General features: G+C 31.1%; 1 protein-coding gene across 1 annotated transcript; it reads right to left on the reverse strand.

The window, feature by feature from the left end:
* On the reverse strand, positions 302 to 2,971 carry LOC109335868 (xanthoxin dehydrogenase). The gene is made up of 2 exons (XM_019572113.1): positions 2,856 to 2,971; positions 302 to 1,213 (listed from the first exon to the last, which is right to left on the reverse strand). The coding sequence occupies exons 1-2, from the start codon at positions 2,897 to 2,899 to the stop codon at positions 415 to 417; spliced, it is 843 nt and encodes a 280-aa protein (XP_019427658.1). The 5' UTR covers positions 2,900 to 2,971; the 3' UTR covers positions 302 to 414.

Here is a 13,251-nt window from a genome sequence, read left to right on the forward strand (position 1 = left end):
TGCCGTTGCAGAGCTTCTCGAAAACGCAATATATACTGTACTTTAAAACAATGTTATTAACACATATAGGTTGTTAGTTTAAGCTTTGTGGCTTATCAAAACCTTCTCTGATGTAAAAGTTTGTCATGCCACCTGAGTCCCTATTAGATGAGGGAGAAACTCATCCTATAATGTGGCTTTCACCATGTCTCTTGATTCATGATGTCACTTTGTATATATTTGCACCAGTTGGTAATGCATTCTTACATGTTTACCCAACAACAAAAATTAATAACACAATCTATCTTGTACCAAAGTGATACTTCAAAAAACCAATCTTGCAAATTCACATGTATTATTAATTGGATGAATTTGTTCCCTTATTAACTAAAAAAGCAATCCATGCCGATACAACGATTGCGATGTTCTAACCACTCATCTAAAAACTCGGAGTGAGTGATTCACACTGGTGAAGCCTCCATCAATCATCAGATTATCTCCACTGATATACCTTGATTCATCACTTGCTAGGAAGAGCACAGCATTTGCCACATCAACAGTAGTCAATTCTACGCCTTGCAAGTTGGCGTTCAACGCAACAAAGTCGCGAAAACCAGCAACGGCATCATCATTTCTCTCATCCTCAGGCAAATGAGCAAGAGCCAAACCTGTTAGGACTGCATAAGGTGAGACGCAGTTCGCTCTTATTCCATGCTTCCCCAATTCAGCTGCAACGCTCTTCGTGAGTCCGACCACAGCGTGCTTCGAACCTGTGTATGCGTGTATTCCTATGCCTCCTGTAGTACTTGCAACACTAGCTAAAGAAATGATTGAGCCCTTCTTATTTGGAATCATAATCCTAGCAGCATGTTTCATCCCATGGAATACTCCCTTCACATTTATATTGAATACCTTGTCAAACTCGGATAATGTCGCGTCACGGATATCTGGACAAGGTGATCCAGAGATTCCTGCATTGTTGACTATGATGTCAAGGGTGCCAAATTTTTCCACAGCGAAGTCCACGGCACCACGAACATCATCCTCTAATGTAACATCACAATGGTAAAAGCAAACATTTGCTTCGCCACCAAGGGATTCAGAGAGCTGCTTTGCAAGGTTGTCTTGAAGATCAGCTATGCAAACTTTGGCACCATGGATATGGAACAGGCGGGTGACGCTTTCGCCAATTCCCGAGGCTCCACCAGTAACCAATGCCACTTTGCCTAATAACCTGAAGAAGAAAAAACATAGAGAACATAAAGTCACAGAGTCTACAGGGGAACATTCAACATTTTCATAGATTCAACCTCGACTATGGCAAATACAACACCTAAAAGGATATTGAAAAGCATATGAAAAGATGTCGCATTACCCTTTAGTCGTAAGCACTCAGATTTACAATTCTAAACAACATTAGAGCAAGTACTTTTGCTCAGGAATAGAAAAGCCAAAGGTAAAATTTTGAACTATAGAGCAAGTAAATAAAATGACTTGAATATCACATTACAGAACTAGCTTAAATTTCATAGGATAAACTTAGGATATGTGGTTAGAATCCCTGAATGGTTTATCTAACTTTGCTTCAAGTCTCATCCAACATTCATATACCACATTATATGTATAAAGGTCCATGTGACAAGAATGAAAATTTCTATATCATTATTCATGATAAATGCAGATATTAACAGGTGTTTAACATATTATAGCCACAGCAACAACCAAATCTTAAAAGTGACAGGAAGAATTGTACAATGTAGGATGATCAAAGATGTTAAATACGGACACCTTCGCGATATTTTGTAATTTATTCTTGCTAACAACCCTACTCCAATCTAATGACATGCCACAACATACTCAATCTCAAGATTGTGGAAGAAGGGTAACACATTCATTTCTTATTTCTTAATCTCCTATATTTGTGGAAGAATATTGAACCAAGTTTCCATGTTCAGATACAATGTTAAGAGAATATTTTGTTAAATACAAAAATTCAAAACAAAAAACAAAAGCTATCTCAAGGCTATCAGTCAATAACTTTGCATCCAACATAGAAAAACATCCCTCTAGTGAAGGGATTTTTCATAGCTATGAAAAGTGGAAAAGCTACAAAAACATTAATTATGGTAAGAATTGTCAACTCGTAGTTTTAAATTGCGGTTGTAGTTACAATTTGTTTTAACACAGTTACAACAACTACAGGAAAATAAAGCTAATCCCGTCAAATGAGGAGGTAGTATCCAGAAAATCTAAGTTGGAAATTAAGTACAAAATTCTTGGAAGATTTAAAACAGTCTAAACTCAATTAGGTAATAGGACTTAGGAATTTCCTCAAAAGATTGGATCTGGCATCAGAGGAGTCATAAGAAATCAAACAGTAAAAGCAGCCAAGAATTTCAAAAGGAAAATCCATATGCTTTAGGAAAAATGGGAGAACCATGATTATACTGCAAAAAATAAAACTTAAATCAATTTGTACATGAAGGAAGAATGAGTATATCATAAAGAAGGAGAAAAATCCAAATAATTAACAAATCACTGAACTTTCCGTAATAACTAGCAACAGTCAAAACAAGTAAAAATGGATGTGATTATGTTAAACCAATAAGAAAAAAAGGGTAAAATAATTCATAGATGAGTATAAATTTTTTCACAGCCTATTTTAACCATGAATATGGTATCTGACACAAAATCTGATGAAATAAAGCATAAAAACAATGACAAGTTGATTAAACTAAATCCAAAACAACAAAAAAAACAGATTTTTTTGTGAACATGAAAGCAGTAGGTAAAATTTGAGCATGAAAAGTTAGAAAATGAAGAATGAGAAAGTACATAAATAAGTTGAAGATGTTGGAGTTATTGTATTATATTACCTTTGTGCTGGAACAGAAACCTGAGCATTAGAGCTAGTGGACATGGCTGTGTGCACTTTTTTTGTCTTAAAGTTGGTTTGTTGTGTTTGTAGTTTACACTAAAGAGTGTACCTTTTGTATTATATATGGGTCAGGGGTAGAAATGGGACTGCCTAATGTTTTTTTATTCCAAAAGATATTTTTGTTTTTCTAATGGGGAGAGTAGGTAAGGCTAATTATTATGGTATATGAATAGTTATGTCAGTCAAATATTTATTTTGATATGATATATTAATGAATTATAATTTAATGGGTGTATTTCAAATCGATGAGGGTGTAATTGAGATTATTATTCATTGATTATGTAATAATTTCTCATATTTAAGTAAAACAAGTGTGCTACACATGTTTAGTAATTGTCTAATTGAGAGTAATATCTCATATTTAATGGGTTTTTTTTTCATGTACAGAAAAAAAACAAGTGAACTACACATATTTTAGTAATTAAGTATAATATTTATGTATTGTTAATGTAAAGATTTCACACATTTATTATATTATCTATCGTTCATTTGAATTGGAGTCAATGATAATAATAAAAATTAAATAAAATGATAGATAATATAATAATAATATATAAAATTCATATATTGTCACTTAGAACTATCAAAGTTTTATTCTTATAAAAAAATACTATTCGGATGAATGTTGTTTTATTTCGTTTCAAAATTAGGTGTTATTAATTACTAGACTTTACAAATGAATTTATTCAATGTTTTGTTAATTTTAGTTATCATTGTTTTAAACTATTATAAATTTATAATTCATATAGAATTAAAATTATGGACCACTCTAGGAGGATAAAATGAGATTATTCAAGGTTTATTAAGAAAAAATGTATTACAAGTCCTCCCAATTTATTTGATGCATATTTTTTCAATTCAAACATTAATGCCATATATTTACATAATTAAATATTTTTATAAAGGGAAAAGTTCATAAAAACTCCTAAACTTAATGTCTTTTGGAAATATAATTATTTTTTCTTATTAATTATTCATTAAACTTTAATTATTAATGAAATTGGTCAAAAAATACTATTAATTACTAATAATGAAAATTCTCCTTCATGTGTTATTTAATCTCAATTGTCAACTCATTATTATTTATTTTAACTTTTTTATCAACATTATTGTATATCTTTTTAATTCTTAAATTTACTAATTCTCCATTTCTCAACCAATTTATATTTTTGATAGCAGTTTTCTCTAATCATTGTGACTAACATACATTATTACATTGTTATTGTTGTGAGTTTGATGATGATGATTTTTTTGTTAGTCTATTAGTAATTTAACATTATATTTATGTTGCGATAAATTTCACCAAAGTTGGATGGGTAATTAAGAAGAATTTTTTTTATGATAACTACTTACAAAAGAAATAAAATTTAGGAGAGTTTTATGTATTTTTCTCATTTAAAATAATGAGTACTTATTTTTTTATTTGACTCACATAATTTTCTTTGAACTCTCAATTTTGATTAAACTTACACAGAGAAATTTCACATAATTATTTTATGATAAATAAGGTTACTCATTTTTTCCTACATAGAGCCTAAACTATTAGGATGGTCCCTGATCATAGGTGTTTTTTTTTCAGACATGGTCAAAACTATTTTATAAAAGTCATGTTATACAAAAAAGAACAAGCACTTGGAACAAGTTTAAGACTATTGAAACACAAATATGTTTTGGTATGCAAAGCTTTGTCGTTCATAGTGACCCATCATGGATAATATATGTGGTTTAGACAAAAAAAATTGTGTTTATTATATAACTTTAGTGTAAAAACTAGGATAATCAATAAAAATTTGACACCTAAACTTTTTTTACCATGTCATAATAATATTAGTAAATTAATAAAATACTTTAGTTCAGATAAAAAAAATAAAAATTCAATAGTACTCGTCCTTTTCAAAGCCACCCAAATATTAGTAAATTAATAAAAGACAAATGCTTGGAATCTATTATGAGTTGATAGTATGAGGATGAAATCAAATCAAGTTAATATTTTGACATAATGTATAAATTTAAAAATAGAATTAAATAAGTTGAAAACTAAATTATATTATACACAATACTTATTTCAAAATAAATAATATAATTATATTCACTTGTTACGAAAAAAGGCTACATATTTAAGTAAAATAAAATTACTGCACTATAAAGAATGAAATGAAGGAAGTTATGAGTTTAAATTTCATCTACAACAAAATATTAACATACTAACATTTCTCAATAAAAAATATTTTTCAATATTTATTTCATCCATTCCATGGAAACTTGCTATAAACTAATAATGATTGTTATTACCAATGGAAATACAAACGAAAAAAAGTAATAATTTAATAAATAACCAAATATTAAATATTATTATTATAATTAAAATAGGGAAATGCATAAACCCCTTAGTCTATCGACCACTTGCAAATTAGTACCATAAAATTTAAATTATCTTAATTAACTCTTAAATTATTATAATCATATCAATAGGAAAATTGCATAAACCTCTATAAACTTTATGTTTTTTTTGCAAACAGCTACTATACCCATGTTTTCTTCCTAATTAAACTTTATTATTTTCCTGAAATTAGTCATTGTATAAATATATTATTATATTATTAATTGACCAACAATGAAACAAATGTCACCAGACTTACAACAGTACAACAATGCAGGTTAGTCAACATCGATGATTACATGAAACTGCATCAAAATACAAATTGATTGAGAATGAGATGAATAAATGATAAATAAATTTTAGAATTAGATGTAGTTAATGCAGTAATATTGGATAATATAAAAAATAAAATAGAATAATAATGATTCTTTTGCTTTTGCTATAGAAAGATTGAGGTTTAAATGCATGTGTTAGAATTTTTTTTTGTTATTAATTTAATATAGACTAATTTCACTAAAAAATTAATAGATAATTAGAAAGAAAAATAGTTTATGATGATTATTTACAGAAAGTATAAAGTTTAAGGTGTTTTTATATATTTTTCCCTATATCAATAAATCATTTCATTTATTTGTCCTTAAGTACTTATAGAGAAAAAATGGAGGTAAATTTAGATTCAATTTTTACAAACATATATAGCACAATCATAACCATTTGTTGTAATGGTAAATTACATGTTGAGTGTTTGGTTTTCATTTGAATAAGCACAATTTGTTTCAATCTTATCTTGAATAAGAATCCTTTCCATTAATGGAAAAATTAAAGTATATTTTTCTTTATTTTTAGTGCTAAAAATATAATTTCATTGTAATTAAAATAATAAACGTGTCGTTAAAAATTGTATTTTCTTTTGTTTTTAAAAATTCACATCTCTATTAAAAATCTTAGTATGGTTTCTTTAGTAGAATGTAGAAAGAGTTGGATTGGCATAAGATGAGCATTATGATTGTAGAGTCTTGTATTTGGATTTGAATATGTTAGGTGGAAACAGAAATAAATTATAGATAAGTTGTAATAATTGAGCCACATGAATAAAATTTGGAAGGTGAAGATTTCTCTTAGCCATTAGTAACATCACAAATATTGAATGAAAGCATATACCGATTTAACTGTAATAGTATAATGACTAAATGATATGATTTAAAAGTTCATGCTACCAATTTACAAATAGTCAAAAAATTTAAAAAATGTTAATATAATTTTCCCTTAAAAATATTTTTGATATCAACTTTATTCCCATTGAAATGTATTAAAAATTAATGATATTTAAAAAAAATCATTATATTAATTGCAATCAAATTGTCACTACAACATTTGATATTTTAGGTATTATTTTGATTAAAAGCCTTTGAGAAAATTTGATTGGACGGTTCCATTTTTTGGGTCATAAATTGATACGTAGGTATTCCAAAATGATTTTTTTTTTAATTCTGAAATTAGATATTCTTCATGATTGACAAATAATAGTGAAAGTGCAATAATGCAGACAAATAGTAATTTGAGTATTTAATTTAATTTTTTATTTTGTTAACTACTTTCCATCTAAAGTTCCCATAAATTGGTAATGACTGTTATTATTATTTTAAATACATTCCATCTAAACATCCCCAAATACAATCACGATAAATATGATTAATGATTTAATAAATTACCAAATAGTGAAGAATTATCACTTCCCCATATATCACTGTTATTAAATTAATTCCTATTGATATATATTAAATATTAATATATTTCCTTAATTTATGCCAATCACGAATGTACATTTCAGCTATTTTTGAAACAATTTATGTATGTTTATAAGATGATTGAAATTTCATCTACGTAAGTTTATCTTTAATTCATTAAATTTTTTATATAGGATTTAATATTGTGAGAGATGGGCAGAAAGTTTTTTTTTCTCGTGATTGACAGAACTATATTAAAGCATCCATAGTATTATTGTTTATATTAATAGGAAAAGGGGAGCAACACGAAATATCAATTTTTATATTTAAATTAATACATATCACATCGACATTGATATTGAATAAGTAAATGTTTTATTCTTTAATAAATGTTGATAATGTCATTTATAATTTAAAAAAATTAAAAAAATTAAAAAAGTACTAAAATTGAATTATAATAATTTAAAAAAACGAATTAAATATAAAAAATAAAATTTCAAATTAGAGATGAGGATATCAATTATCCATGTGTATTATTTGAATAATTTGTATGTATACTTTTATCTGAAGAGTAATTGCATGAAATAATTTTAATGGAGATGAGGTGGGTAATGTGTATTATTCGAAGAATTTGTTTATTAGGAACGTGTATTTGATTTAAAAAGTAATCTCTTTGAACAATTTTAGTTTGAATTTGCATTTAAAACAATTTCGAAATTAATATAAATTTTGGAATGTATATCTATAATTTTCATGAAAATAAATTTAAAATAAATAAATATGAAATAATAAATAACAAAGTATTCTGATTATAGAATATCTGAAAAGTGAAATAAATATTGAAAAGAAGTTTTATTATTAGAAATGAGTTAATGGGGTGGGGAATAAGTACTTTTAGAATAAAAAACGAACTTATAAAAAATAAATAAATAAGTTGGATTAAATATTTTGATTTAAGAATAAATACACACATCTAATATTCCAATCTGAATACGAAGCAATCATGTTGAGTAAATAGTGGATGAGAATGTGTGTTTATTTATTATATAAAAGCAGAATGAAATAACGAAATAATAAAATTATTAAATAAAAATAAAAAAAGGAAATAAATATCAATATAAAAGTTTCTAAAGAAAGAAGAGCTCATGGAGCATGAGAATGAGTATTATATGTTACCAATGGCGAAAAGGCGAATCAGATCATGTTTGTGTTTACTCAACTCACAGTCTGAAATCCAAAACTCGAACCCAAATTAAATGAGGTTGAAAGAAATGCTATCATCTTTGAACCCGTCAGGTTTTAGGTAACACAAACTTGACGAGAACCCGCCTAAAACATGTGTTTCTATATATGTAAAGACAGACATGGAGTAATGATATGGATAATGCTCTTGTTGAAGCTTTTTGTCAAAGATTGGTCCCTTCGTGGCTTGCTCATATTGTCTCTTGACAGGAGATTATTGCCATCGTGACTGAGTCTTGGAGTTCTAATTGTGTCTCTATTGGCCTTGACCGTATCTTGCTTGGCCATGAGTGTATGTGGCTTGTAATGGGTTTTTAGTTCTTGGGCCTGGTTTTTTGATTAAGTTTCATTTTTTTTTCTTTCCATCTGGTCCACAAGGAGTCGCAAACTGGGTGGATGATACGGTAGGTATCGACCTCCGGTCTGGCAGAGTAAAAGAAGTCTATGAGAGTGCAAAGCGTCAAGGATTGCATTAGCAACGTTTGCCTATGTTTTGATGAAAATAAAGAATTAGTTAAAGCTTGAAGATGGCTCAACAATCAACATGTCGAGGGCTCAAGTGGTGTCTTATTAGACTTATGTTATAATTCTTTATTATCCTTTTAGAAGTCTAAGATGTTTGTCATAGATATTGAGTCTAGGTTAGGTAAACCTAGGTGTGAGTCTCACAAGACTTAATAAAGTAATTAATCCACTAAAATGAGACATCATCTAGATATATGATAATTAGTTTCATGCATTTAAATACATTGATTTTATGCATTAAAGATATTATATTTTGGAAATCATGTATTTAATTAGGTTCATGCATTTTATACATTGATTTTATGCATTAAAGGTATCATCATATAGGTAGTTTACCATGCATTAACAAGCTAATTTTTACACTGGTTAATCAATTAAGGTAACCCGTTAATCGATTAACAGATTAACATAATTGCAGTTTCAACAGAAAACTGAAAAACTGAAAACAGTTGAAACCAGTTATTTTCAAACAAACCGTTAATCGATTAAATGAGTACTTAATCGATTAACTGGGACTTAAAACAATTTTCTATTTAAACTGAAATACCAACATGTGTGGCACAAGAATCAATACACTTTTACATCATTCTCTCTGCATATTTTCGAGTCATTCACTGTCATATATAGGAGAAAATATTGAGTGTTGAATTAAGAAAAAGATTAGATTATGCTAAGGCTTTAGTTTTCATATTCATATTGCATGATTCTTTCAAAAGCTTTCTTGCATCATTCTTGTGTTTTCTTGAAAGAAAAAGAGATAGTTTGTTTTGATTGCATATTTTCAGAAACCTCATGCATGAACATTCATATTAGACTAGGACGTCTTGTGAGTTCTTAATTAGGTTTTAGGCTTTGATTCTTATTATAATATCCGAGTATTAAGTACTCATTCATATCTCAAAGCTTTGTATTCAAGGATTGGGAAAATCCTAGCTGCGGTTAGATAAGGTGTTCTTCACACAAAGAACTTCATCACCCTTGGTTTGACCTTTCCCAAAACCGCCTCCCAAGAAAACCTTTCTTACGCGATTCGGCCCCAACCAAGGTATCGCTCTTTATCCCAAGACCTCCAAGTCTTTGTGTGACATTGATTTTTGACTCTATAGACAGATTTCGCATGACATATCCTATCCATTATGTAAACAGTTTAGACATGGAATGATTAAACATATATGTATGCCACTTGTTAGATGACACCACTCGTTAGATGCCATTATCACCACTTGTTAGTACTTTGTTAGGAAATTTTCATTTTAAAGCATATTTCAATCATTCAATTATAATACATAATTAAGATTTTTTCAAGATTCACGCAAAAGCATATCCTATTTAACATAATTAGCAAGGTTCAACATAGTTACAAAATGTTAAAAGATGGTACATCTCATGGTTATGGTCTTATGAACTTAGGGGTAAGCTTACGGGCTTTAAGCACTCTGCCAATGCCAGTTGTTGGAACCACCCTCATGAAGACATGATCCCCTTCTTCAAAGCTAAGAGGATTCATCCTTTTGTCGTAGTAGCTCTTATACCCACTTTGAGATGCCTTCATGTTTTCCCATATCATTCTGATCTTTCCGTCGTCTGCTGAACCATATCTGGTCCTAGTATCAGATTCTCTCCTGCTTCAAACCAACATAACAGTGTTCTACACTTTCTACCGTAAAGAGCTTCATATGATGCCATGTCGATACTTGAATGAAAGATGTTGTTGTAGGTGAACTCTATCATATGAAGACAGTCCACCCAAATTCCAGCATGCTCCAACACACATATCTAGCATATCTTCCAATGACTGAATAGTTCGTTAAGATTGGCCATCAGAGTGCGGGTGGTAAGCCGAACTCATACTCAATTTTGAACCTAAATCCATCTACAGGCCCTTCCAAAACTTTGAAGTGAAGCGCAGATCTCTATCCGAGATGATAATTGTAGGAATCCCATGCAATAGGACAATTTCTTTGATGTACAAAATGCTAGTCTCTCCAAAGAGTACTTTATGTTGATTGGTAGAAAATGAGTTGTCTTCGTTAAATGGTCCACTATAGCCCAAACAATGTTGTACCCTTTCTAAGATCTACCACTTCGAGAGAGTCCTCTATGTAGACTAACTCCACACAATCGTCCTCCCCAACTTCCATCTCCTCCACTTTATCATAGGCCGAATCTCGCGACCTAATCCCTGTTCCAACATCCGCCTGCGGTTCTAGCATTGTTCGCCGAGCGGCTCTCCTTGACAGTGGGGAACAAATCACATCGTTCCAACTCCTTTGCCTCGCTGACGACCCTGCAGCATCTGGTCCACAAGGAGTCGCAGACTGGGTGGATGATACGGTAGGTACCAGCCTCCAGTCTGGCAGAGTGAAAGAAGTCTTTATGTCCGCATGATCAGATGGGAAGCGCATCGTGGTGCCGCACACACCATCTCCAACTTCAAGGCACAAGGGCCTATGTAGGTCTAGTGATCCCTGTCAATCCTCCATGCCCCCTCCTGGGACATCGAGAATCGGTAGCTCCAAATCCTCGCCAATTGGTCCATATGGATGAGAACATGTACCGAAAACAAGCAGAAAGAAAGGGAGTAAGACATCTAATGAATATTCTTCATTGACGACATGGAATTATACAGAATATTACATTCAGACATAACACACATAATATACACACTATGTTATCACATACATAAATGCAAATGATTAATGATGTTTGTAACTCAGACTATGAGGCTCAATATCCACGAGTTCAATATATGAATGCTATGTTTAGTTCATCCGTCCTTACATCAATATCCTCCCAATAAAATATTCAAGCATAACCAAGAGTACATGTCCCATAATAAGCTGATTTGAACGCACCAACTTATTCCTCGCAAGGATATATGATCGATGTGTTCCAATGGAACTGTCCATTTCAGGATGGTGTCGTATGAAACACTTTCTGGACATCCCTCTCATCGATCCTAATTGCAAAGAGGGGTTGTAAGAGATTGTCTAGTTTGAGCTATGAGAACTGTCTGATTCAATAGAATTCCTCATCCAGGAATACAAGGGACTCGTCTCACCTAGACACTCCTCGAGGCTCGTCTCACCTGATCCAACAGAATCAAGGCTTTGTTGATGCATCAGTGCCATCACCTACCCTCTCAACATCTCGGGGCTCGTTCGTCTCCCATAATTTTCCTCTCCACTACTTCATTATTCACAATAAATATACACACTAATCGAAGTTAGAAGATTAAATCTTTTAATTATTCTTTTATTATGATCGACCCATACTAAAACATCAACATAGAATGCTTCTAGTGGGACCCGATCTTAACATCAACAGAGAAAAAATTCATCTCCATTACGAAGCATCGCTGAATCACCCTGGATGGCCCAATGGCCAAGCCTCTTACAGTCAGACGATCTTGCTACGTGGGAAAAACATAACCTTTGGGCCTCTCCCTTAACAATGTAATTGTTAGCACTTATTATTTTGGTTATAATGAATTTCTTGTACAAACTCTCAAAAACCTAAAATAATTGTTCTTTCTTACGAAGTTTACATCCTTGAGGTACGATATCCCTAATGAAGGAGTTTTATAGATTTTATTGAAGAAGAATGGGTTTGAGAAATTAGAATTGACGCTCAAATATTATCATTGGACTCTCTCCCAAGTGAGAGCTGACACTCAAATGATAAAAAATATACAATCTTCCTAGAGACCTTTCTCCTAGGCAAGAGCTGTCTCTCAAGTGAAACAAGCAAGAAAAAATTACTGGAGACTTCTCGCCCAAGCGAGAGCTGACGCTCAAGCGAGGGCTCTAATAATCGATTATACTTGAACGTTAATCGATTATCACATTTACAAGATAAAATTAGTGGGACCTCTTCGCCCAAGCGAGAGCTGTGGCTCAAGCGACAAAAGCACGCCCAACTTTATGGAGACTTCTCGCCCAAGCGAGGGCTCTGATAATCGATTATACCGAAATGTTAATCGATTATCACAGTTACAATTATTCAAGTAATGTGCATACATGGATAACCACAATATTACTCCACACATAGACATAACTTAAAAGATATGGCTTAAGAAACCACGCGTACTTAATCTAAACAAATAGACAATTGATTAACTACAAGACTTTCTTTAATACCCAAAACAACTCCACACTTTTGAGGTAGTTTAGGAGGTCCGGATGTCATATTTTGTCACCACTATGTCATGATGTATTCTCCCTCACCTTAGGTTGTCAAGTGAGTGATTCCATTTAAGTGTGAACGAGTAGGTTGTCCAACTTTGTTAGGCAAATTTTTTTGCATGATAACCTTAAGGAAAAGACATCTTTTAACCTATCATGGACTCAATAACTTTCATCCATCCGGTTCAAGAATACATATTCTTGAACCATCCCTTATCATAGAAAGTCTTGTTTAAGAAAACAATCCTTTTTAAACTTAAGACTTTAACAAAGTTT

The sequence above is a fragment of the Lupinus angustifolius genome, chromosome LG02 (assembly GCF_001865875.1).
Source record: "Lupinus angustifolius cultivar Tanjil chromosome LG02, LupAngTanjil_v1.0, whole genome shotgun sequence".
Taxonomy (NCBI): domain Eukaryota; kingdom Viridiplantae; phylum Streptophyta; class Magnoliopsida; order Fabales; family Fabaceae; genus Lupinus; species Lupinus angustifolius.

Coding starts and splice junctions, on each gene's coding strand:
- LOC109335868 (XM_019572113.1), bottom strand. CDS start 2,899: ATGTCCACTAGCTCTAATGCTCAGGTTTCTGTTCCAGCACAAAG. Junction 1,214..2,855: donor GTTTCTGTTCCAGCACAAAG/GTAATATAATAC, acceptor TTTCTTCTTCAG/GTTATTAGGCAAAGTGGCAT.